The 22109-nt window shown below is 47.0% G+C and overlaps 1 protein-coding gene across 3 annotated transcripts in view; it reads left to right on the top strand.

Moving 5' to 3' along the window:
* The window catches only part of LOC147117725 (dyslexia-associated protein KIAA0319-like), a 120875-nt gene that overhangs the window by 75342 nt on the left and 23424 nt on the right, over nt 1-22109 (top strand). For all 3 annotated transcript variants that reach the window (XM_085988943.1, XM_085988944.1, XM_085988942.1), the window contains exons 12-13: nt 12361-12493; nt 14051-14196. In XM_085988943.1, the coding sequence (XP_085845069.1) occupies nt 12361-12493; nt 14051-14196 (279 nt within the window). The remainder of the gene's footprint in view (nt 1-12360; nt 12494-14050; nt 14197-22109) is intronic.

The following is a 22109-nucleotide window of genomic DNA, read 5'->3' as shown; positions in this document are numbered from 1 at the left end:
AATATATTCACTTCCATGATATTGGTTGTTAAAGTCCACCTGTATCTGCCCTGTGTCTTCTGATATGCCAAGTAATTGAATCTTCCAGAGGTCACAGGTCAATGTAAAATGTAAGGATGTGGCCCACTTCTTGCTTAAAACTCTCCCCTAGCGCTCTCTCTCAAATTCACTGCCAAACTCATAACTTCCTCGTTTGTGTCCATCCACTCACCATGACATCCCTGTGGCTGTTGACCTGCTAAACTGTTCCCCTGCTTCTGCCTGTAACAGCCTTTGTCCCAGCAAATCAATTACCATCTCACATTCCCGTTGTTCCTTCAATACAGTCCCCAACTTCGCTCCCCCAAGTCAGAAGGCCACAAACTAGAGTGTACTTTAAGTTTCAGCCCTGGCTCAGTGACCGTGTTTTCGCCCCTGAAACAGAAGGTCATGCGTTCAAGGCCTACTTCAGGTTTTGGGCACATAGGCTATGATGGTACTTCAGTGCAGTACTGAGGGGGCGCTGCACTGTCGGAGATGTCGTCATGAGATGTGAAACCGAGGCCCCGTCTGCCCCCTCAGGTGGACGTAAAAGATCCCATGGCATTATTTGAAGAAAAGCAGAGCAGTAATCCCAGTATTCTGACTGCCCTTGACATCAAGGCAGCATTTGACCAAGTGTGGCATCAAGGAACCCTAGTAAAATTGAAGTCAATGGGAATCAGGGGCAAAACTCTCCACTGGCTGGAGTCATACCTAGCACAAAGGAAGATAGTTCTGGTTGTTGGAGGTCAATTATCTCAGCCACAGGACATTGCTGCAGGAGTTCCTCAGAGCAGTGTCCTAGGCCCAACCATATTCAGCTGCTTCTTCAATGACCTTCCCTCCATCATAAGGTCAGAAGTGGGGATGTTCGCTGATGATTGCACAATGTTCAGTTCCATTCACAACTCCTCAGATAATGAAGCAGTCCATGCCCACATACAACAAGACCTGGATGACATTCAGGCTTGGGCTGATCAGTGGCAGGTAACATTCGTGCCACACAAGTGCCAGGCACATGACCATCTCCAACAAGAGCCTAACCATTGCCCCTTGACATTCAATGGCATTACCATCGCTGAATTCCCCACCATCAACATCCTGGGGGGTCACCATTGACCAGAAACTTAACTGGACCAGCCACAAATATTGTCACTACAAGAGCAGGTCAGAGGCTGGGTATTCTGCGGTGAGTGTCTCACCACCTGGCTCCCCCAAGCCTTTCCACCAACTACAAGGCACAAGTAAGGAGTGTGTTGGAACACTCTCCACTTGCCTGGATGAGTACAGCTCCAACAACACTCGAGAAGCTCGACACCATCCAGGACAAAGCCCGCTTGATTGGCATCCCATTCACTCCTTTCACCACTGGCGCACTGTGGCTGCAGTGTGTACCATCTACAAGTTGCACTGCAGCAACCCACCAAGGCTTCTTCGGCAGCACATCCCAAATCCGTGACCTCTTCCACCTAGAAGGACAGGGCGCATGGGAACACCACCTGCAAGTTCTTCTCCCAAGTTACACACCATCCTGACTTGGAAATATAATGCCGTTCTTTCATTGTCGCTGGGTCAAAATCCCGGAACTCCCTCCCTAACAGGACTGCAGCGGTTCAAGAAGGCAGCTCACCACCACCTTCTCGAGGGCAACTAGGGATGGGCAGTAAATGCTGGCCTTGCCAGCGACGCCCAAATCCCATAAACAAATTTTTAAAAATCTCATCTCCACTAACTTCTGATTACTTTTGAATGTTTTTTCCTCGGGCACACCCTCTCAGTTTCAAAACTGCCATTATCATCACCTCATTCCACTCTCAGTTCATCTGTCTCCAACTACCCTCTCCATCGCTAACCTCCCTTTCCTCAATAAGGTCCTTGACTGCATCATTGCCTCCCAGCTCCATGTTTATTTTTCTTAAAACTTCCTGCTCAAATTTCTACAGACCAGTTTCTGCCCTATTCACACCATCTTCTTCCACAGCCTTACCCCACCCGATCTCTTCCAATCATTTATTTCCCCCCTCGCTCCCGTATCCTTTATTCCTCTAACCTTGACCTTTGATGCCCCCCCACCCCACCCCCACCCATTCGTACACCCCATCACTGCTAACACAGCCTTGGGCCATCTTGCTAAAACTCTTCCTAAGCCTTTCCACTTCTCTGTCCATTTTTTAAAAACCTTCCTAAAAGCCATCTTTTTGACCTAGCTTTCAATCACCCCTCCTAATCTCTCCCCTGTGCAATACCTTATCGGTGATGTCCCTGGGTTGTATTTTTTTCTTATTTTAATGGCGACGCATAAATAGAAGTTGTTGTTACTCGATTGAAAATAAATTTGTGAATCAAAAAAGTTGCGAGGAGAGCAGTAATTAAAGCAAATCATCTCAAAGGAAGCTATTGCATTCTAGCTCATGAGTTTGGGAAACAGCCACTTGCACTTCCTTCTTGTTATTGCAAAGCCTCTGCTGGGTCATGTGGGTACATGGCTTTGCCCATGGGATAAGTGGAATGCACGGAGGGGTTTGCTGTTCATTTCTGTTGACGTGATGAGGTTTTGGCTGTGCTCCGCTCCCTGCAAATTATTCCTCTTCAAGTACATGTCCAATTGTCTTTTGAAAGTTCCTATGAAATTTGCTTCCACCACCCTATCAGGTAGTGTGTTCCAGATCTTAACAATGCTCTGTGTAGAAAAATGTCTCCACATTTCCCCCCTCGTTCTTTTGCCAATTCTTTTAAATCTATGACCTTTGGTTACATAGAAACATAGAAGATAGGAGCAGGAGTAGGCCATTCGGCCCCTCGAGCCTGCTCCGCCATTCAATGCAATCATGGCTGATCATCCAAATTCAGTACCCTGTCCCTGCTTTCTCTCCATATCCCTTTAGCCTTAAGAAATATATCCAACTCCTTCTTGAATATATTTAATGAATTGGCCTCTACTACCTTCTGTGGTAGAGAATTCCACAGGTTCACCACTCTCTGGGTGAAGAAATTCCTCCTCATTTCTGTCCTAACTGGCTTACCCCTTATCCTTAGACTGTGACCCCTGGTTCTGGACTCCCCGACCATCGGGAACATCCTTCCTGCATCTAGTCTGTCCAGTCCTGTCAGAATTTTATAAGTTTCAATGAGATCCCCTCTCATTCTTCTAAACTCCAGCGAGTATAAGCCCAATCGACCCAATCTCTCCTCATACGTCATTCCTGCCATCCCAGGTATCAGCCTGGTGAATCTTCGCTGAACTTCTTCCATGGCAAAAACATCCTTCCTCAGATAAGGCAACCAAAACTGCACACAATACTCCAGATGTGATCTCACCAAGGCCCTGTACAACTGCAGCAAGACAGCCTTGTTCCTGTACTCAAAGCCTCTCGCTACGAAGGCCAACATACCATTTGCCGCCTTAACCGCCTGCTGCACCTGCATGCTTACCTTCAGCGACTGGTGCACAAGGACATCCAGGTCTCGTTGCACTTCCCCTTCTCCCAATCTATTGCCATTCAGATAATCTGCCTTCCTGTTTTTGCCACCAAAGTGGATAACCTCGCATTTATCCACATTATATTGCATCTGCCATGCTTCTGCCCAATCACCCAACCTGTCCAAATCATCCTGGAGTTTCTCGGCATCCTCCTCACAGCACACACGCCCACCCAGCGTTGTGTCATCTGCAAACTTGGAGATAATACATCTAGTTCCCTTGTCTAGATCATTAATATATATTGTGAATAGCTGGGGTCCAAGGACCGATCCCTGCGGTAACCCACTAGTCACTGCCTGCGACTCGGAAAAAGACCCGTTTATTCCAACTCTTTGCTTTCTGTCTGCCAACCAGTTACCAACCCATTTGCCAGAGAAAATAGTTTCTCCCTACTTGCTCTATCAAAGCCTCTCAATTTTGAATACCTCTATTAGGTCTCCCTTTAACCTTCTCTGCTCTAAGGAGAACAATCACAACATCTTCAATCTCTCCACATAACTGTACTCCCTCGTCCTTGGTATCATCCTGGTAAATCTCCTCTGTACCCTCTCCAGGGCCTTAACATCTTTCCTAAAGTGTGGTGCCCAGAATTGTACACAATACTCCAGCTGAGGCCTAATCAGAGATTTGTAAATGTCTTCCTTGCTTTTGTATTCAATGCCCCTATTTTCAAAGCCAAGTAACCCATACACTTTCTTAACTGCCTTATCAACTTGCCCTGCCACCTTCAAAGATTTGTGAATTTGCACCCCCCTCAAAATAGTACCATTTAGATTATACTGCTTCTCCATGTTGTTTCTCCCAAAGTGCATTGTTAAGTATGTGTATTGTATTGAACAATTAACACAAAGACTTAAACGTATAATTCAAACAGGTCTTTACTGGTTGGAGGTAGGGACTATACTGAATACAAGATTACTGCACAGTGCTTATATACGGGTGTGTTCACCCCCGGCATTACGTCTACAGCAGCCTGAGAAAGTAGTACATCTCTTAAGGTGGAACAGGCTTAAGCTCTCTTAAGGTGGAACAGGTTACATACACAACACTCCTCCCTTCTTAGCTTTATAGTCATCCCCCCCATTTAACATAACGTAATAACATATATAACTTCATGTTTAACGTAACATATCACAGATTCAGTCTCTGCGGAAAACAGTTCACAGATTCAATCTCTACGAACAGTTGCAACATACTCTTAGTGGGAACAGTTTACAGGTTCAGTCTCTGTGGGAACAGTTCGTAAATTCAGTCTCTGATCTTAATTCGTTCCAGACAGCATCTTTTCGTAGTGTTCGGCCGGAGGTAGTAGAAGTAACAATATTTTAAACAATTATTATTTTCGGCCTCTTCTTTTTCTTTTCTGCCTTTTTACAACTCTTGTCGTTCCCATCTTCTCGGCGGACAGCTGTAATGCTACCAACTCTCTATGTTCTTTAGACCTTAAGTGCTTCCTCCGGATTTCAGCACTTTGGGAGTTTCCATCACAATTTGGGCATACCACATCCTCGTAGTATTCACTATCACTCAACAGGTCGAGAGGCCCTTCTACTTCTTCCTTACCCAACTGGACGCTATCCAACTGCTGTTCCTTCTCTATCTCTCTTACTTCCCGTAGTAGAGCCACCTTCTTCCGATGTTCCGTAGACTTTTGGTGCTCCTCCATGATTTCTGCACTTTGGGGGTCGAAGTTACAAGCTGGGCAGGACAGGACATCGTAATATTCGGAGTCGTCCGACAGGTCATGGTAATATTCGGTGTCGTCCTGAGCTAGGCCAGCAAGAGGGTCGTCTATTTCCTCCATACCCAGCTGGACGTTAGCCAGCTCTTGTTCCAAATCCAGACATCTTTCCTGAAGAGACTTCTTCATGTGTACCTCTGCATCCAGCTTTTTCTGGGCTTTCAGCAAGTCGTTTACTAGTGACCTCATTTGTGATTTTAATACTTCAACTTCCTTTGGAGATTGATTGCTCGGACTATTCAGTCCCTCTACCGGAGCAGCTGTTTTAGCGGTCTGTTGTTCTACATTGACGTGAGTCAGCGTACTTTTGGCATCCAATGGCTGCTCTGTTGCAGCCGTTTCAGTCTGTGTCGTCACATCAGCCATCTCAATGACTTTTGAGAGCTCCGAACCCTTTTCCTTTGAAGATCGCAGCTCGTGTTCAAGTTTTTCCCATTTCAGAGTCTTGTCCCTCAGCATATGAAGGAGTTGGCTGACCGTTAACTCTTCTGACACCAGATTATGGCACGCACCTTCAGAACCTGAATCAGCTTTGATTCGTTCGGCCTCCTCGCGCAGATGGTTGGTGTGCTCCTGCTCCATTTTCTCCATCAGTTGCTTCTGTTGCCTTTCCAGATTCTCCCACTCTGTAACAAAGAACTTTTTTTATTTCATTCATCTCTTGCTCAAAACGGCGAATCATTTGTTCTAATTGCTGTTGTAGTTTGAAATGGAGTTGAGTTCGAGCCCAGTGTCCCTCAAAAATGTGCATATCAGTAGACTTGACAGACTCAGAATTCTCTGTTAAACTATGTTGTTGTTGCTCAGTGGAATTCTGTGCTGAAACTTTGTCTTTTGCACATGGGTTGGTCTTACCATCATCAGTTCTAGAGTCTGGGCTGATTATCTGCACCGAGTTCTCACTCTTTATGGCTTTTAGCGAATGCCAGTCCATATTTATGTTTCTAAACCACTCCCGGCCTAGTAGTGGTGGACCTCCCTCCGGTAGCACATATAAGTCCATTATTTGACTTCCTTCGCCCTTGTTGGCCACTGCAACCTTTATTGTCCCGATGGGGTACACTCTCTGCCCCGTGTAGGTTGTCAATATAATCTCCGTATCCTGTAGGGGAATATGTTGGAATAACCTTCTGTAATCTTTCTTATTCATGACCGACAATGCCGATCCAGTGTCCAATTCCATTTTTACTTGGACTCCTTCTATCTGAAGAGTAACCCAAATTGTCTGGAGGTCTGCACCCTTACCAACGTTGAGTACCCTTAAGCTAGCCAGTTCAATACTGCTTGCGTCTGAATCGGACTCCTGTTCGGCCACCTTGTGTACCTTTGCGTATTTCCCTTGCGGTGACTTCTTGTTGCTGGTCTTCTTCCCTGACCTGCAAACTCTAGCTATATGTCCAAGCCTACCACAAGTTCTACATTCTTGGTTTTTAAACCAACACTGGTTCTGATCATGCGTTGTCTTTCCACAACGATAACATTTAACAGAACTCACACCCAATTTGTGTGCACTGAGCTCCGGTGACCGTAGCTGCATTACTGCCGTGCCTCTCGCTGCGGCTTCGTGTGCTGCTGCCATAGTGACCGCCTTCTCAAGCGTCGGCTCATTCTCCTCGAGCAGTCGCTTTTGTGTATCCTGTTTAAATAAACCACACACAAATTTGTCTCGTAGTGCATCTGTCAGTCCCGTTCGAAACTGGCAATATTTCGCTAATTTATGCAATTCCAGCAAATATTCAGCATTGCTTTCATGCTGTAGCTGCCTTCTGTTGTAAAATTTAAATCGTTCCGCTAGCATCAGCGGCGTGGGGTTTAGATGATCTTTCAGGACAGTAACAATCTCATCGAACGTCTTATCCGCCGGTTCATCTGGTGATAACAGGTGTTTCAATTGCCCGTATGTCTTCGCACCCATTAAATTTAATAATGTTAGTGCTTTATCAGCCTCGCGAATTTTATTGGCCTTACAATAATTTTTAACTCGTTCAACATATATGGCCCAATCTTCGATGTCACTATCAAAGTTGCTAATATTCCCGTGTTTAGGCATTGTAGTACTTTATCAGATTTGCAATTTCTCAGATTTTTTTAATTTTTTTACTGCTATCCAAGATGGCGGCTTCCCGCTCTTGCCGTCGTCCTCCGCCCACAAAATGGCGGTTTTCCCGCGCTTGGCGGTCTTCACCCGTCCCCCGACGCCGTCTCCCTTCAGCCCCCGAGTGCGGCCCTTATCTCCGCCGCGATCGATAGCCCGCGCTGTGCACCGCGGCTCTCGCACCTTGAGCTTCTGCAGCCGCCGCGCCTTTCAGCCCGAGTGCGGCCCTTATCAGGGATTTCGATCGATGGCCCGGCTGCGCCTCGCACTTGAAAGCGGCCCAGCCCTTATCAGCGGATGCGATCGATGGCCCGGCTGCGCCCCTCACTTCAAAGCGGCCCGGCCCGGCCCTTATCTGCCGATCGCTATCGCCCTGTACCTCTCTCTTCCCCAGTCCTGTCTTCTACTCCGGTTCACAAGCTGATGGAGGCTTCAGGGTCCTAATGCCTGTCGCTTCCAGTGGGGTGGTGAGTGGTGAGGTTTGAACCCTCTCTTCAACCGCCGTGGAATAACTGCCGCAGGGTAAGAACCTGACTCGTCGCCAGTGTTAAGTATGTGTATTGTATTGAACAATTAACACAAAGACTTAAACGTATAACTCAAACAGGTCTTTACTGGTTGGAGGTAGGGACTATACTGAATACAAGATTACTGCACAGTGCTTATATACCGGTGTGTTCACCCCCGGTATTACGTCTACAGCAGCCTGAGAAAGTAGTGCATCTCTTAAGGTGGAACAGGCTTAAGCTCTCTTAAGGTGGAACAGGTTACATACACAACATGCATCACTTCACACTTATCTGTATTAAATTGTTTCTGCCATGTGTCTGCCCATTTAACCAGCCTGTCCATGTACTCCTGAAGTCTGCTACTATCATGTTCACTATTTACTATGTTGCCAAGTTTTGTATCATCCGCAAACCTCGAAATTGTACTCCCCATACCCAAGTTCAGGTTATTTTATATAATGGTCCTAATACCGACCCCACTGCATACTTCCCTCCAGCCAGAAAAACATCTGTTCACCACTACTCTCTGCCTCCTCTCCCTTAGCCAATTTTGTTACCAAGTCACCACTGTCCCTTTAATACCATATGCTTTTATTTTCCGAATATGCCTGTTATGAGGTAATTTATCAAATGCCCTTTGAAAGTCTATATATACATCGGTTGCACTACCCTCATCAACCCTCTGTTACTTCATCAAACCACTCAATCAGGTTAGTCATACACGATTTGCCTTTAACAAATCCATGCTGTCTGTCCCTTATTAACCCATATTTCCCTAAGTGAGAATTAATTTTGCCCTTGACAGTGGTCTCTAGTTATCCCACCACTGACGTTAGATTGATTAGCCTGTAGTTTCCAGGTTTATCCCCTTAGCGCCTTAAGAGGGCACTAAGTGGGGCGCAAACCAACTAGCGCCTGGGCGCGGCGATATCTGTGCCTCTTGCGAAATTGACCGGACATTTTGCGGCGGCGCTAAACACTACCGCCACGATCTCCTGCGCCGCCAGATCGTGACGTCAGTCGAGTGCGCAACGCCCCGGTAGCGCCCCGAACTGGAAATTGAGTGGCGCCCCCTGCCTTCATGCCTGCTGCTAGCAACGACAGGTTGAGGGGAGCGTTTTGCAGTCAGGAAGGGACTGGGGGAGCGCTATTTAAAGGCGACTGCTTCCTGCCTTTTTTTGTTGGTGACATTTTTGCACCATGCATTCAGAGAGAGAGAGAGAGAGAGACTTATGGAGAGATTCTATACTGTGTGAAGGAGTTTTGCATACTGAGCAGCACTTTGCAGGTTCATTTTGATTTGCCCTTCCTTGTATCTATTTAGAAGAGACTGTGGGGGCTGCACTCTGAGCTCTTTCCCTGGGTCTCTCCATTGTTCTTTCCAGCAGATTTGATGTACAGGTCTCTCCAGGCCGAGACTCAAGGCTGCAATGAACAGGATGTAGATGGAGCCCAAGATAAACCCTCCCCTTTAAGATAAAAACAGAAAATGCTGGAGAAACTCAGCAGGTCAAACAGCATCTGTGAAGAGAGAAACAGAGTTAACGTTTCAGGTCGATGACCATTCATCAGATCTCCCCTTTAAGAATTGGCCGGTGCCAGTGTGTCTGTGTTCCATTGCTGACTGACATCACATGAGCTTTGCCAGCGCTGAGCGTTAGCGCCTCGCTCTTTGGCCTTTGTGCCTTAAGACAGATGTGAAGCGCCTGATTTAGCGCTCCAATCACCTCCAGGGGGCGATAAAAGCCAAGTTTGCAATCGGAGGCGATAATTAGCGCCAGGCGCTAATCTTTGCACCTGGCTGATAATTGCGCCCCAAATGGGGCGATACTGAATTTCTCCCCCGATATGTTTATAAACTATTTTTGGGTTCCCTTTTATCTTACCTGCTAATCTTTTCTTATACTCTCTTTGCCCTTGTATTCTTTTTCAATTTCCCCCTGCACACTCTTCTTCCTGGTTTTTGATTTTACTCTGTACCTGACATTGGTCATAAACATCCTTTTTCTGTTTTATTTTAATAATTTATGGGATTTGTTACATCCACCTGAGAGGGCAGACGGGGCCTCAGTTTATATAGAAATTACAACATGGAAACCGGTCGTTTGGCCCAACCAGTCTGTGTTGGTGTTTATCCTCCACATGAGCCCCCTAATCCCAAGTGCCTGCTCTGTTCCCATATGTGTTTGCTCCCCTTTCTTTCAACCACCTATTTAACCTATTCTTAAATGTTGACATGGCCTCTGCTTCAATTACTAACTCTGGTTGTGTATTCCACAGCCTCATAACCCGCTGTGTAAAACAAAAAAGTTTCTCCTGCTCGCTGTCCTAAACATCTTGCATTTAATCTTGTACATTATATATATTACATTTAACGTCTCATCCGTAAGAGGGCACCTCTGACAGTGTAGCACTCTCGGTACTGCACTGAAGTGTCAGCCTAGATTATCCGCTCAAGTACCTGGAGTGAGACGTGAACTCACAACCTTCTGACTCGGAGGCAAGAGTGCTACCACTGAGCCAAGGCTGACTCCTTAAAGCAAAGCAGTGGATCACGTGAGAACTTTAACATTGAGAGAGAGTCCACTGTCCCATCAGCAATAAGGAGCCAGCAGTATAACTTGGATCTGCCAACTCCACATCACTCTATAGAGCTACTAATCGCACACAAGTACCTGTAGTGTAACAATACCTTTGCTGGAATGCAGACTTATGGGATGGTGCTATGGAATAGCACAGTGAGCCAACCTCTTGACGACCACCTCCACTCCAGCAGGCCTCATCAAACAGGCTGGTCTGCCTCTTGCTCACTCACTCATGCCCATACATGGGCTTTCTTTTCGCTTCATTTTTGTCCATCACTTCTTGGCCTTTGGCTGCTAATGGGCAACAAAACAACAACTTGTTTTATATAGCGCCTTTAACCGAGTAAAACATCCCAAGACGTTTCACAGGAGTGTTATCAGACAAAATTTGACGCCAAGCCACATAAAGAGATATTAGGACAGGTGACCAAAAGCTTGGTCAAAAGGTAGATTTTAAGGAGCACCTTAAAGGAGGAGAGGTAGAGAGGTTTAGGGAGGGAGTTCCAGAGCTTAGGGTCTAGACAGTTGAAGGCACAGCCGCCTATGGTGGCGAAGGAAATCGGGGATGCGCAAGAGGCCAGAATTGGAGGAACGTAGAGTTTTCAGAGTGTTGTAGACTGGAGGAGGTTATAGAGATAGGGAGGGGCAATGCCATGGAGGGATTTGAACATGAGGTGAAAATTTTAAACTTGAGGCGTTGGTGGACCGGGAGCCAATGTAGGTCACGGGGGAGCATCATTGAACGTCATCACCTAACCCCCCATAGCATTTGCCTGCAGGAGAACATGTGTGTCCTGCGGGGAAAGCTGAGATGTACAAACATTTTCTTTTAGCACTGTCTCTCGTTGTCTGTGTATGCTGCTGGGATTTACAGACTCTCACTTCTCAAGTCGTTGTGCAGCTGAATGGCAGTTTCTAGTGATTTGTGAGGAACAAACCCAGCAAATTTCAAAGTCACTCAAAGTTGGCATTCACAACCAGAAACTGGTGCACATCAAAAAAAAAAAAAGATCTCTGAAGGTGAAAAATGTAGGACAGTGTGTGTTCTTGCTGGTCACTGCTGCAGCTGGTTATTTAGATGCTGAAGAGAATTATTTCTGACTTGCCCATCAGCACTTTTTTATATAGTCTACGTCTCTATTGCATTGCCCTTGGCAAGTGGTAAATTTCACATCTTTTTTTGAAATGGCCTCCCAGAAACTGTCAGAAAACTGGTACAGATCTGCCAATAAAGAGTGAAAATGTCAAACTACAATCCAGGAATACTCTTCACACTGTAATGTTAGAACTCATTAAATAGAAAGCATATACAATGTCGTGCATGAATTCTACCCACTTTCAGATAACCGGATGTGCAGTATGTAGGATGGTTTTCGATCTTTGCCTCTATTTTGTATGGCAGCTGTAGCTACTATGACCGGAAAGCCCTGCAGCGGGTAGTCAAAACTGCCCAACGCATTACCGGCACCCGGCTACCGACCATAGAGTACATATACCAGAAATGCTGTTTACGGAGGTCACGGACCATCATCAAAGACCCTACCCACCCCAGCCACAGTCTGTTCACCCTCCTGCCATCTGGGAGACGCTACAGATGCATTCGCACCTGAACGACCAGATTTAGGAACAGCTTCTTTCCCAGGGCTGTCATCCTACTGAACTCCACAAATAAACTCTAAAGCCTGCACATCTGCCAATGCACTTTATTATGGTTATGTTTATGTTAATGTATTACAAGCCAAATGTATGTTGAATGTTTAAATGTCTTAATCTAAATGTACACTCTCGGGAGCCGCAAGCCTACATTTCGTTGTACTGCACTTGTGCACTAACAATGACAAAGTTGATTATGATTATGATTATGATCTGTTGGTGAGCACAGCAATAGTCCTTTTTTGAATTTATTGCACTGCCGTTCTTTTCTGTAGAGAAAAACAGCCCCCCGGTAGCAAATGTGGGCCCTGACAAAGAATTAATAAGCCCGGTAGAAAGTACTATTTTGGATGGAGAAGGGAGTACTGATGACCAGGGTATTGTCTCGTATCGCTGGGAGAAGATCAGGTAACGAATGACTGAAACAAACAGTTCATGCCGTTTTGTGTTGTGCTGCTTCTATCCTGGCTTTCACAGTTGTGGCAAAACGGTAATTTTTAAAATCCAGATCCGTGTAAAAACTAAAACGTAGGCCAGTGGACAGGTTTAGACACGAGGCTTTGGGAACTTTCAAATTCTTCTTTTCTCATGGGCCGTTACTGAAACTGCAGAGATCTGGAAACATGTTAATATTGCTGGAGCTCCTTACGTAACCTCTATTTATTTTTTAAAACATTTTTATTTAACCAAGGCTTCATTTGTATTGTTTCTTCATTCTGTTACTGTTGCGATCCAACACATAGGAGCTCCATCTTTTGGAATAATTGGCGATTGGAACTCGGATAAATGTAAAACACTCAAATAGAATCATAGCGTCTTACGGCACAGAAGGAAGCCATTTGGCCCATCGTGCCTGTGCCGGCTCTTTGAAAGAGCTCTCCAATAAGTCCCACTCCCCTGCTCTTTCCCTATTGCCCTGTAAATGTTTCCTTTTCAAGTATATATCCAATTCCCTTTTGAAAATTTCTATTGAATCTGCTTCCACCACCCTTTCAGACAGTGCATTCAGATCATTATAACTCGCTGCTTTAAAAAAAAATCGCCTCTTCCCCGTGGTTCCTTTGCTAATTATCTTAAATCTGTGTCCTCTGGTTACCGACCCTCCTGCCAGTGGAAATGGTTTCTCCTTACTACTTCTATCAAAACCCTTCATAATTTTGAACACCTATTAAATCTCCCCTTAACTTTTTATCCTCTGAGGACAATCCCAGATTCTCTAGTCTATCCACATAGCTGAAGTCCCTCATCCCTGGTATAATTCTGGTAAATCTCCTCTGCACTGCATCACGCAACACAAGCCTCCAGATTATTTTCCGAAAGGTGTGAAACTTAATATATTTTTAACTGCATTTTTTAAATGAAAAATTGTATGTTAAAATTGCCACCATAGCATGCATACATGGGCATAGCAATAATCAGTGTTAATTGTGCAGTTTAGCAGAGCAAGGCCAGCTAATTCCTTGGAGCCTATTTGTTTGGTTTCTTTCAGTCTCAGCTGTGGCTCAGTGGTAGCACCCTTGCCTCGGAGTCAAAAGGTCATCCGTTGAAGTCCCACTCCAGAGTTTTGAGCACAAAGTCTAGGCTGACACTCCCAGTACAGTACTGATGGTGCATACTGCTGCATTATCGGAGGCGCCGTCTTTCAGATGAGACATTAAACCAAGGCCCTGTCTGCCCACTCTGGTGGACGTAAGCAATCCTATGCCACTATTTTGAAGAGGAGCATGGGAGCTCTTTCTGGTTTCCTGGCCAACATTTATCCCTCAACTAACATCACTGAAAAACAGATTATCTGGTCATTATTTCATTGCTGTCTGTGGGACCTTACGGTGGGTAAACTGGCTGTCGTGTTTCCTACATTACAACAGTGACTACATTTCAAAAGTATATCATTTGACTGTAAAGCGCTTTGGGACATCCTGAGGTTGTGAAAGTTACTATATAAATGCAAGTTCTTTCTTTCAGTGGTCCCGATGTGAAAGTTGAGGATAATGACAAGGCTGTGGCCACGGTGATGGGGCTTCAGGTTGGGATGTACCAATTCAGGCTGACCATCACTGACCAGCAGGGACTGAGCAACTCAAAAACAGTGGCAATCACTGTCAGAGAAGGTCAGTAAAGTGTAACCAAATTTCAACTGTAATTGACTGCACATCTGTTGTGTATGTCCCTTTAAGGGAATAACTGGTCTCAGACTGCAGTACCGGCAGTGACCATCCCTGTATAAAAGGCCCTGGCGGGCTTCTGTAGTTTCAGTTTCCAGATTGTCTCCATTCAGTAAAGACTTGTTAAACCAACTCCTGCATTCCGTGTCTCCATTAACACACGGATTTAATACTGGCGACGAGTAAGAAACGAACTTACCTGCAACTCGGCAGCACCTCAGACGACGTTATTGAAGGTCGAAGCCAGAAAAGAAGAAAAAAAAAAAGAATCCAAAGAAACTCGAGAAACGGGCGTCGACCGTGGGCAACCGCCCTGCAAATCATCGGTTTGAAAACTTGCAGGGGAGACTGTCAAGAGCCAGGCTTGGTTCCCCAGTCTGTGGTTTCCCAGCTAATCGGGCTGGTGGCAGGTAGTGCACTGATCCTTCCTGGGCTGCAGCGGGCTAGAGCTCGATCGGGTGGCTCTGCAACGGGGCCGGGCAGCGAGTCAGGAAGCAAAGAGAGAGAGAGAGGGTGGAGCACACAGGGCGCGGCCGGTGCTTCGCAGCCGGGCTGCGTTCGGACCGAAGAAGAGGGAGGGAAGTGTCCCAGAGGGTCCGCTCCACGACGGGAACGGTTAAAAATAAAAATACCGTGGAGAGCGACGTTGACGGCAGCGGCGGGAAAGCGCGGGAGACGCCATCTTAACTCGGCGGGGAAGAAGGCAAAGCGCGGGAGGCGCCATTTTGATCCATCGGGGACGAAGGAAAAGCGCGGGAGACGCCATCTTAGATTTTCAAGATGCCAAAGACTGGCGATATCACTGCCTTCGATAATGCAATAGAAGACTGGACCACGTATGTGGAAAGAGTCGAGGTATATTGCGAGGCAAACGAAATAGCCGAGGGGAAAAAGGCATCGGTATTGCTAAATTTAATGGGCGCAAGAACGTACGGCCTATTGCGGGACCTGATTACTCCAGCCAAACCGAAGGCGAAGAGTTTTAACGAAATTGTTGCTATCCTACAGGAACACCTAAATCCTACACCGCTGCTGATAGCAGAAAGATTTAAATTCCACAGGAGAAATCAGCATAAAAATGAGAGCAATGCTGATTACCTTACGGAACTACGCAAGCTATCAAAGCACTGCCAGTTCGGAGCAGGACTGGCAGATACCTTACGGGACAAATTTGTCTGTGGACTCCTGAGTGAAGGAACCCAGAAGAGGTTACTCTCAGAGAAAGAGCTGACGCTAGATAAGGCTTTCAGCGTGGCAGTATTGTACGAAGCAGCAGCAAGTGGAGCTGCGGAAATACAACAAAAGCCACAGGAATACGGCACCCACGGAATGACACGGGGATTTGCAAAACGTTATCGCTGCGGCAGAACAAACCATGACCAGAAGGACTGCTGGTCCAAGGACAAAATATGCAGGCAATGCGGAAAGATGGGACACATTGCACGAGTTTGCAGGTCTGAGAAGAAGACCAACAACAATAAAAAGGCTACTAAGGAACCGTACAGGAAAGTACAAAAGATGACGGACAGTAGTTCCGAAGACCAGATGAGCGATAGTGAATCCGGGAACAAGAGACTAAGCTGTCTCAAACTTCACAATGTAATCGCAAAAGAGGATCACCGAACCATTTGGGTCACCCTCACGATAGCAGGGTCTCAAGTCAAAATGGAATTGGATACAGGATCAGCTCTAACCGTCATGATTCGACGAGACTACGAGCGGCTATTCTCACACATACCCTTGAGAGAGACATCCATTGTCTTGAGGACGTATACGGGGCAGAAAGTATACCCCAGAGGAAAAATAAGGGTGCCTGTCGAATACAACGGCAAGAAAATACGGAAATTGTATCTCTACATTCTGCAAGATGGTGGACCACCGTTATTGGGATGTGAATGGATCAGAAAGATAAGTTTAGACTGGCACTCCATTCAGGCACTGACAGTGGCTGGTTAAAAGGATGACGACGTCACTCCTGGACGATTGTCAACAATCTTAGCTGACGCCAAAGAGGTATTTCAACAAGAACTGGGCACTCTTAAAGGCGTAACCGCTTCGATAAAAATAGAGGAGAATGCAATTCCCAAGTTTTTCAAAGCAAGACCGGTACCATATGCAATTCGCCCAGCCGTCGAGGCAGAGCTGGAGAATCTGGAGAATGCAGGCGTGTTATCTAAGGGAGACTGGAGCGAGTGGGCGACACCCATCGTTCCTGTCATGAAGAAAACGTTAAACAATAAGTCTGAGGAGCCAAGGAAGGTTCGCATCTGTGGGGACTTCAAGGTGACGGTGAACCCAGTCCTTCACACAGTACAATATCCTCTTCCAAGGAAAGAAGATATCTTCGCCTCACTATCCGGAGGGAAGCGTTTTACAAAAATTGACCTAGCGCAAGCATATTTGCAGATGGAGGTTGAAGAATCCTCTAGGAAGTATCTCACGATAAACACTCACAAAGGTCTTTACCAGTATAATCGACTGGTATTCGGAGTAGCATCAGCTCCGGCGATATGGCAAAGAGCGATGGAACAAGTCCTGCAAGGGATTCCGAGGACTCCGTGTTACTTGGATGACATCCTAGTGACCGGTGAAGATGACAGTGAACACCTTGCCAACCTAGAGCAGGTGCTCACTAGACTACGTGAACATGGGCTATGAGCCAATCGCCCCAAGTGCGAGTTTTTTAAGAAACAGATATCGTATTGTGGCCACGTGATTGATGAAGAGGGGTTGCATAAGTCCCCTGACAAAATTGAAGCGGTAGTTAAGGCTCCAGCACCTGAAAATGGGTCACAACTGAGGTCATTCCTCGGATTGGTGAATTACTACCATACGTTTTTGCCGAATTTGTCCACAATTCTGCATCCACTGAACGCCCTACTATGAACGGGAGTAGCATGGAAATGGAGCAATGAATGTAAGCGGGCCTTTCAGAAGAGTAAGGACCTAATCACTTCAAGAGAAGTATTGGCTCACTACAACCCATCACTACCGATAAGAGTGGTGTGTGATGCGTCTCCCTACGGCATTGGGGCGGTACTGTCACATAAATTCCTTGATGGTTCTGAGAGGCCGATAGCTTTACTCGCTCGTTAACTTCAGCCGAGCGTAACTACGCCCAGATTGACAGAGAGGCCCATAGCCTGGTGTGGGGGGTGAAGAAGTTCAATCACTACCTGCACGGTCAGAAATTTACTCTACTAACTGATCATCAACCTCTCGTCTCCATTTTCAACCCTCAGAAGGGCGTACCGATAATGACGGCACAACGGCTACAGAGGTGGTCCCTTTTCCTAGGGGCACACCAATATGACATCGAGTACAAAGGAACTAAACAGCATGGGAATGCTGATGGATTGTCGCGCCTACCGTTGCCGACGGTGGAAGAAGAACTGGCAGTGGATCCAGTGGAGTTATTCCACTCGACTATTGTCGAATGTCTCCGTGACGAATGCAAACATAGAAAAGGAAACACGAAATGACCCGACACACTCCTGGGTCTATGATTTAACGGTGAAGGGATGGCCAGCACATGGCGAACCACTGCTGCCAGCATTCTCGCCGAGAAGAGAACAGCTGTCAGTGTGCCGAGGAACCTTGATGTGTGGATCCAGAGTAGTAATTCCACCCAAATTGAAGGATAGAGTGCTCAATGAGCTTCATGAGGGTCACCTGGGAGGGGTAAAAATGAAGAACTTAGCCAGAGCGTTTGTGTGGTGGCCGGGAATCGATAGAGAAATCGAAGAGATGACCAAGAGCTGTACAGGATGCCAGAAGGTCCAAAACGCCCCACCACAAGCCCCTCTACATCCATGGGAGTGGCCCTCATCTCCATGGCAAAGGGTGCACATTGATTTTGCTGGTCCCTTTATGGACTTGATGTTTTTAATTGCGGTGGATGCACATTCAAAGTGGCCAGAGGTAATAAAAATGTCCTCAACCACCACAGAAAAAACTATCACAGTCTTACGAACCATATTTGCCAGGAATGGGCTGCCTGAACAGATTTGCTCTGACAATGGACCACAGTTTGTGTCTGAAGAGTTCCAGAGGTTCTTAAAGAACAATGGTGTTAAGCATTACACATCCGCCCCATATCATCCAGCCACTAATGGATTGGCCGAGAGGTTTGTTCAAACATTCAAGAAGGCTATCAAGGCAATGTGTAATAAAGATATACCCCTACAACACAAGGTGGATAACTTCTTGTTTGCCTACCGGAATGCGACACATGCGGTTACCAACCAAACTCCAGCCATGATCTTCAATCGAAGACTACGATGCCGCTTGGATTTGGTTAAGCCAAACGTCAGAAGAGATGTGGAGAACAGACAGTTTCAGAATATGAATGAAAGGCCGACCAGGAGTTTTAAGATAGGTCAACCAGTTTTGGCCTGGGACTACCGCACAGAGAAATGGCAGCCATAACGATCTGTACACGGCAAGGACCTCTAATGTATACCTGTAGTGTATGTACCCGTCTACCTTTAAGGGAACTATTGAATGTAACCGTTCACCTTTAAGGGAACTACTTTAGGTGTGGCACTATTTGTTTGGCTTCTGTATACTGTAATACCGATAGTGACCACACCAGTATATAAGTGTTGTAGCAGGATTTCTGGGGCAGATTCGCCCGGACCTTCGAATAGTAAAGACCTGTTTGTTTGTTACTTCTGAAGTCTGTGTATTTATTAACTGCACAACCCACAGACTTTACAGTGGCGACGAGTCCGATCGTACCCTGCGGCAAGATTACCATAAGCAACGAAGAGCGTCGAAGAGAGACAACCGCCCTCGTCGTGCTACCAAAAGAAAACACGAGGCTGCAACAACAGAAAGCAGGAAGACTAACAACAAAGGCTGTATCAGCAACAGGCACTGACTACCCTTCTGCCACGGTGCGGAGTGAGCCGACCAGCAAGAAACAAGGCGGCCGAAGAGACTGAGTAGGGGAAGGTGTAGAAGCATCCGGAGGATAAGGGCAGAGCACTCGACCTCGGTCGAGGGGGAGCTGTGCCGGCCAAAAGTCGGGTCCAACGGCGTCGGGTGACAGCCGGACCGCGATCGGCGGGACAATCGGGGCAGCGACCGCAGCCACGAAGCGCTGAGCCTGCGAGTAGGCGCGGGAAGAGAAACCCAGCCGCAGCCGGGGAGGGAAACACCGGTCTGCGAGAGGGCTGGGGAGGCGAACGGGAACCGTGCGGGTGAGAGCCGGGTGCGGAGAGAGAGACTGCGAGGAGCCGGTCCAGCGGCTGAGCTGTTCTCCACCAACGGGGTACTCAGAGCCGGCAAAACCGAACGTGCGGGAGTGGGTGAGAGACACAGCCGAAAACGGGGTGAGAGACTGCGCGAGAGCCAGTCCAGCGGTGAGCTGTTCTCCACCAACGGGGTACCCAGGGCCGGTAGCATCGAACGTGCGGGTGAGCGAGACAGAGCCGGGTACGGAGAGAGAGACTGCGCGAGAGCCAGTCCAGCGGCTGAACTGTCCTCCGCTAACGGGGTGTACCCAGCGCCGGTAGAGCCGTGCGGGCGGGAGGAAAAGACATAGCCGAGTAAGGGGAGCTGTGCGGTAGCCAGCCAGCGGCTGAACCTGTCCGCTGAGGGGGAAGCGTACCCCTTCCACCGGGAAGAAACGCGGGAAGCCGCCATTAGGCGGAGAAGACGCCAGAAGCGGGAAACCGCCATTGAAGTGGGCGGGGAGAGAAGGAAAGAGCGGGAAACCGCCGATTTCGCAGGAAAACCGCCATCTTGATTGACATACCGCCATTGAAGTGGGCGGGGAGAGAAGGAAAGAGCGGGAAACCGCCGATTTCGCGGGAAAACCGCCATCTTAGAAACAAATAAATAAATAAGAAATACTGGTGCTGCTCCCAAGGGAAGAAAGATGCCTAAGCGAGGGAATATTAACGACTTTAATTCTGAAATAGCAGACTGGGCCACGTACGTGGAACGCATAGAGATCTATTGCGAAGCCAACAAAATAGAGGAAGACGACAAGGCGATAACATTGCTAAACTCGGGGGCAAAAACATACGGGCTCTTGAAGCATCTAATAGCACCAAATAAACCAGCGGATCAGACCTTCGAAGAGATTGTGGCTGTGCTGAAGGACCACTTGAACCCCACACCGCTGATGCTGGCTGAACGATTCAAATTCTACGCAAGAACGCAGAAGAAAGACGAGAGCAATGCGGAATACTTGGTCGAACTGCGTAGGCTAGCGAAATACTGCCAGTTCAGAGGGAATCTGACAGAAGCGCTGCGGGACAAGTTCGTATGCGGATTGTCCAAAGAAGGGACGCAGAAGCGACTACTGGAAGAGAATGACCTCACACTGGACAGGGCTGTCCTTATAGCTGCATCGCACGAAGCCGCAGCGAAAGGAACGGCGGAAATGCAACTAAAGGCGGCGGCACTCTGGGTGGACCAAATTACTTCAAGCACAACAAAATGCTACCGTTGTGGGAAGACAACGATGACCAGAATCAATGCTGGTTTAAGAACCAAGAGTGTAGGAAATGTGGCAAACTGGGTCACATCGCGAAGGTATGCCGGTCCGGGAAAAAGATCAATAATCAAAGGAAGCCACCACCAGAAAAGTACAACAAGGTACACAAGGTGGCTGAGAAGAGTTCAGACGAACAGAATTCAGACTCAGACCCAAACAACCAGGAGCTGGGTAGTCTGAGAATCCACAATGTGGGTAAAGAAACGGATCTACAGGCCATCTGGGTCATACTAAAAATAGCTGGAGTCCAAATAAGAATGGAGCTGGACACTGGATCAGCTCTATCAGTCATCAACCGAAGGGACTACCACCGGCTATTCTCTCACATACCTTTAAGAAATACCAAGTTCGTATTACAGACATACACGGGGCATAACGTATACCCCGTGGGGAAAATAAGAGTCAAGGTGAGAGATAGGGGTAAAGAACACCCAAGAATGAGCTTGTACGTATTACCTGAGGGAGGACCACCACTTCTAGGATGGGAGTGGATTAAGAAAATAGACATGGAATGGCATTACCTAAAAGCCATAATGAGGGAGGACTCGGTGCAAGCTATTAGCTCAGATTCTGAAATGGATGATGATAAGACCAAGTTGAAAACGAAGACAGGCAGAAGGACTTATGGTACCAAGAAGAATAAAGCTGCAGAGCAGAACTCCAGGTTGACAGAGAATTCTGAGCCTGTTCAAGCAAAGGATTCATCCATGACGGAAGAACACCGAGCTCGGACGCAAACTTATGTCAAAGTACGACAACAATTAGAACAGTTGAGTGATCGTCTCGTACAGGAGATGAAAAATATGGAAAAGTTCTGGGACACCGAATGGGGGAACCTGGAAAGACTACAGAGACAGCTAACTCAAGCAGAGAGCGACCATAGAGCCATCATGGTCAAATACCAATCACATTCCCCTGATGCTGTTCAGGAACTAGAATATTTACAGAATGAACCAAAGGAAGAGGAATCTTCAGGGAGCCAGGATTTTATTCCAGTTCTTCTTTACGACTCCTTACAAGCAGAGTGTGAGAAGTTGAAAGAACAGTATGAACAGGCCCAGGCTACAATTCAGAAGGGGGTTAACTCGGCAGCCTCCGAAAAGCTAGTTTCAGTAGAAGCATATGAACAACTAAAGGTTGAACATGAGCAAGAAGTCCAAAGGCTGCAGGAAATTCTTGATGAGCTCAAGGCCAAGACAGACTCATCGATAGAAGCTCCATCCATAGATGAGCAATTAGAGGTGAAAATCATGGCAGAGCATGAAAGACAGGATGTCCAAGAACTTATAAAAACATTGAAGGACACCCAAGACAAATATGAGGCGGCAATGTCTGAGGTTCAACAACTTGA

Source organism: Somniosus microcephalus, chromosome 5 (assembly GCF_052327205.1).
Source record: "Somniosus microcephalus isolate GS21.2 chromosome 5, FLI_Smic_1.0, whole genome shotgun sequence".
Classification (NCBI taxonomy): Eukaryota; Metazoa; Chordata; class Chondrichthyes; order Squaliformes; family Somniosidae; genus Somniosus; species Somniosus microcephalus.
The sequence above is the reverse complement of the archived record's forward strand: the minus strand, read 5'-3'. Positions and strand labels throughout refer to the sequence as shown.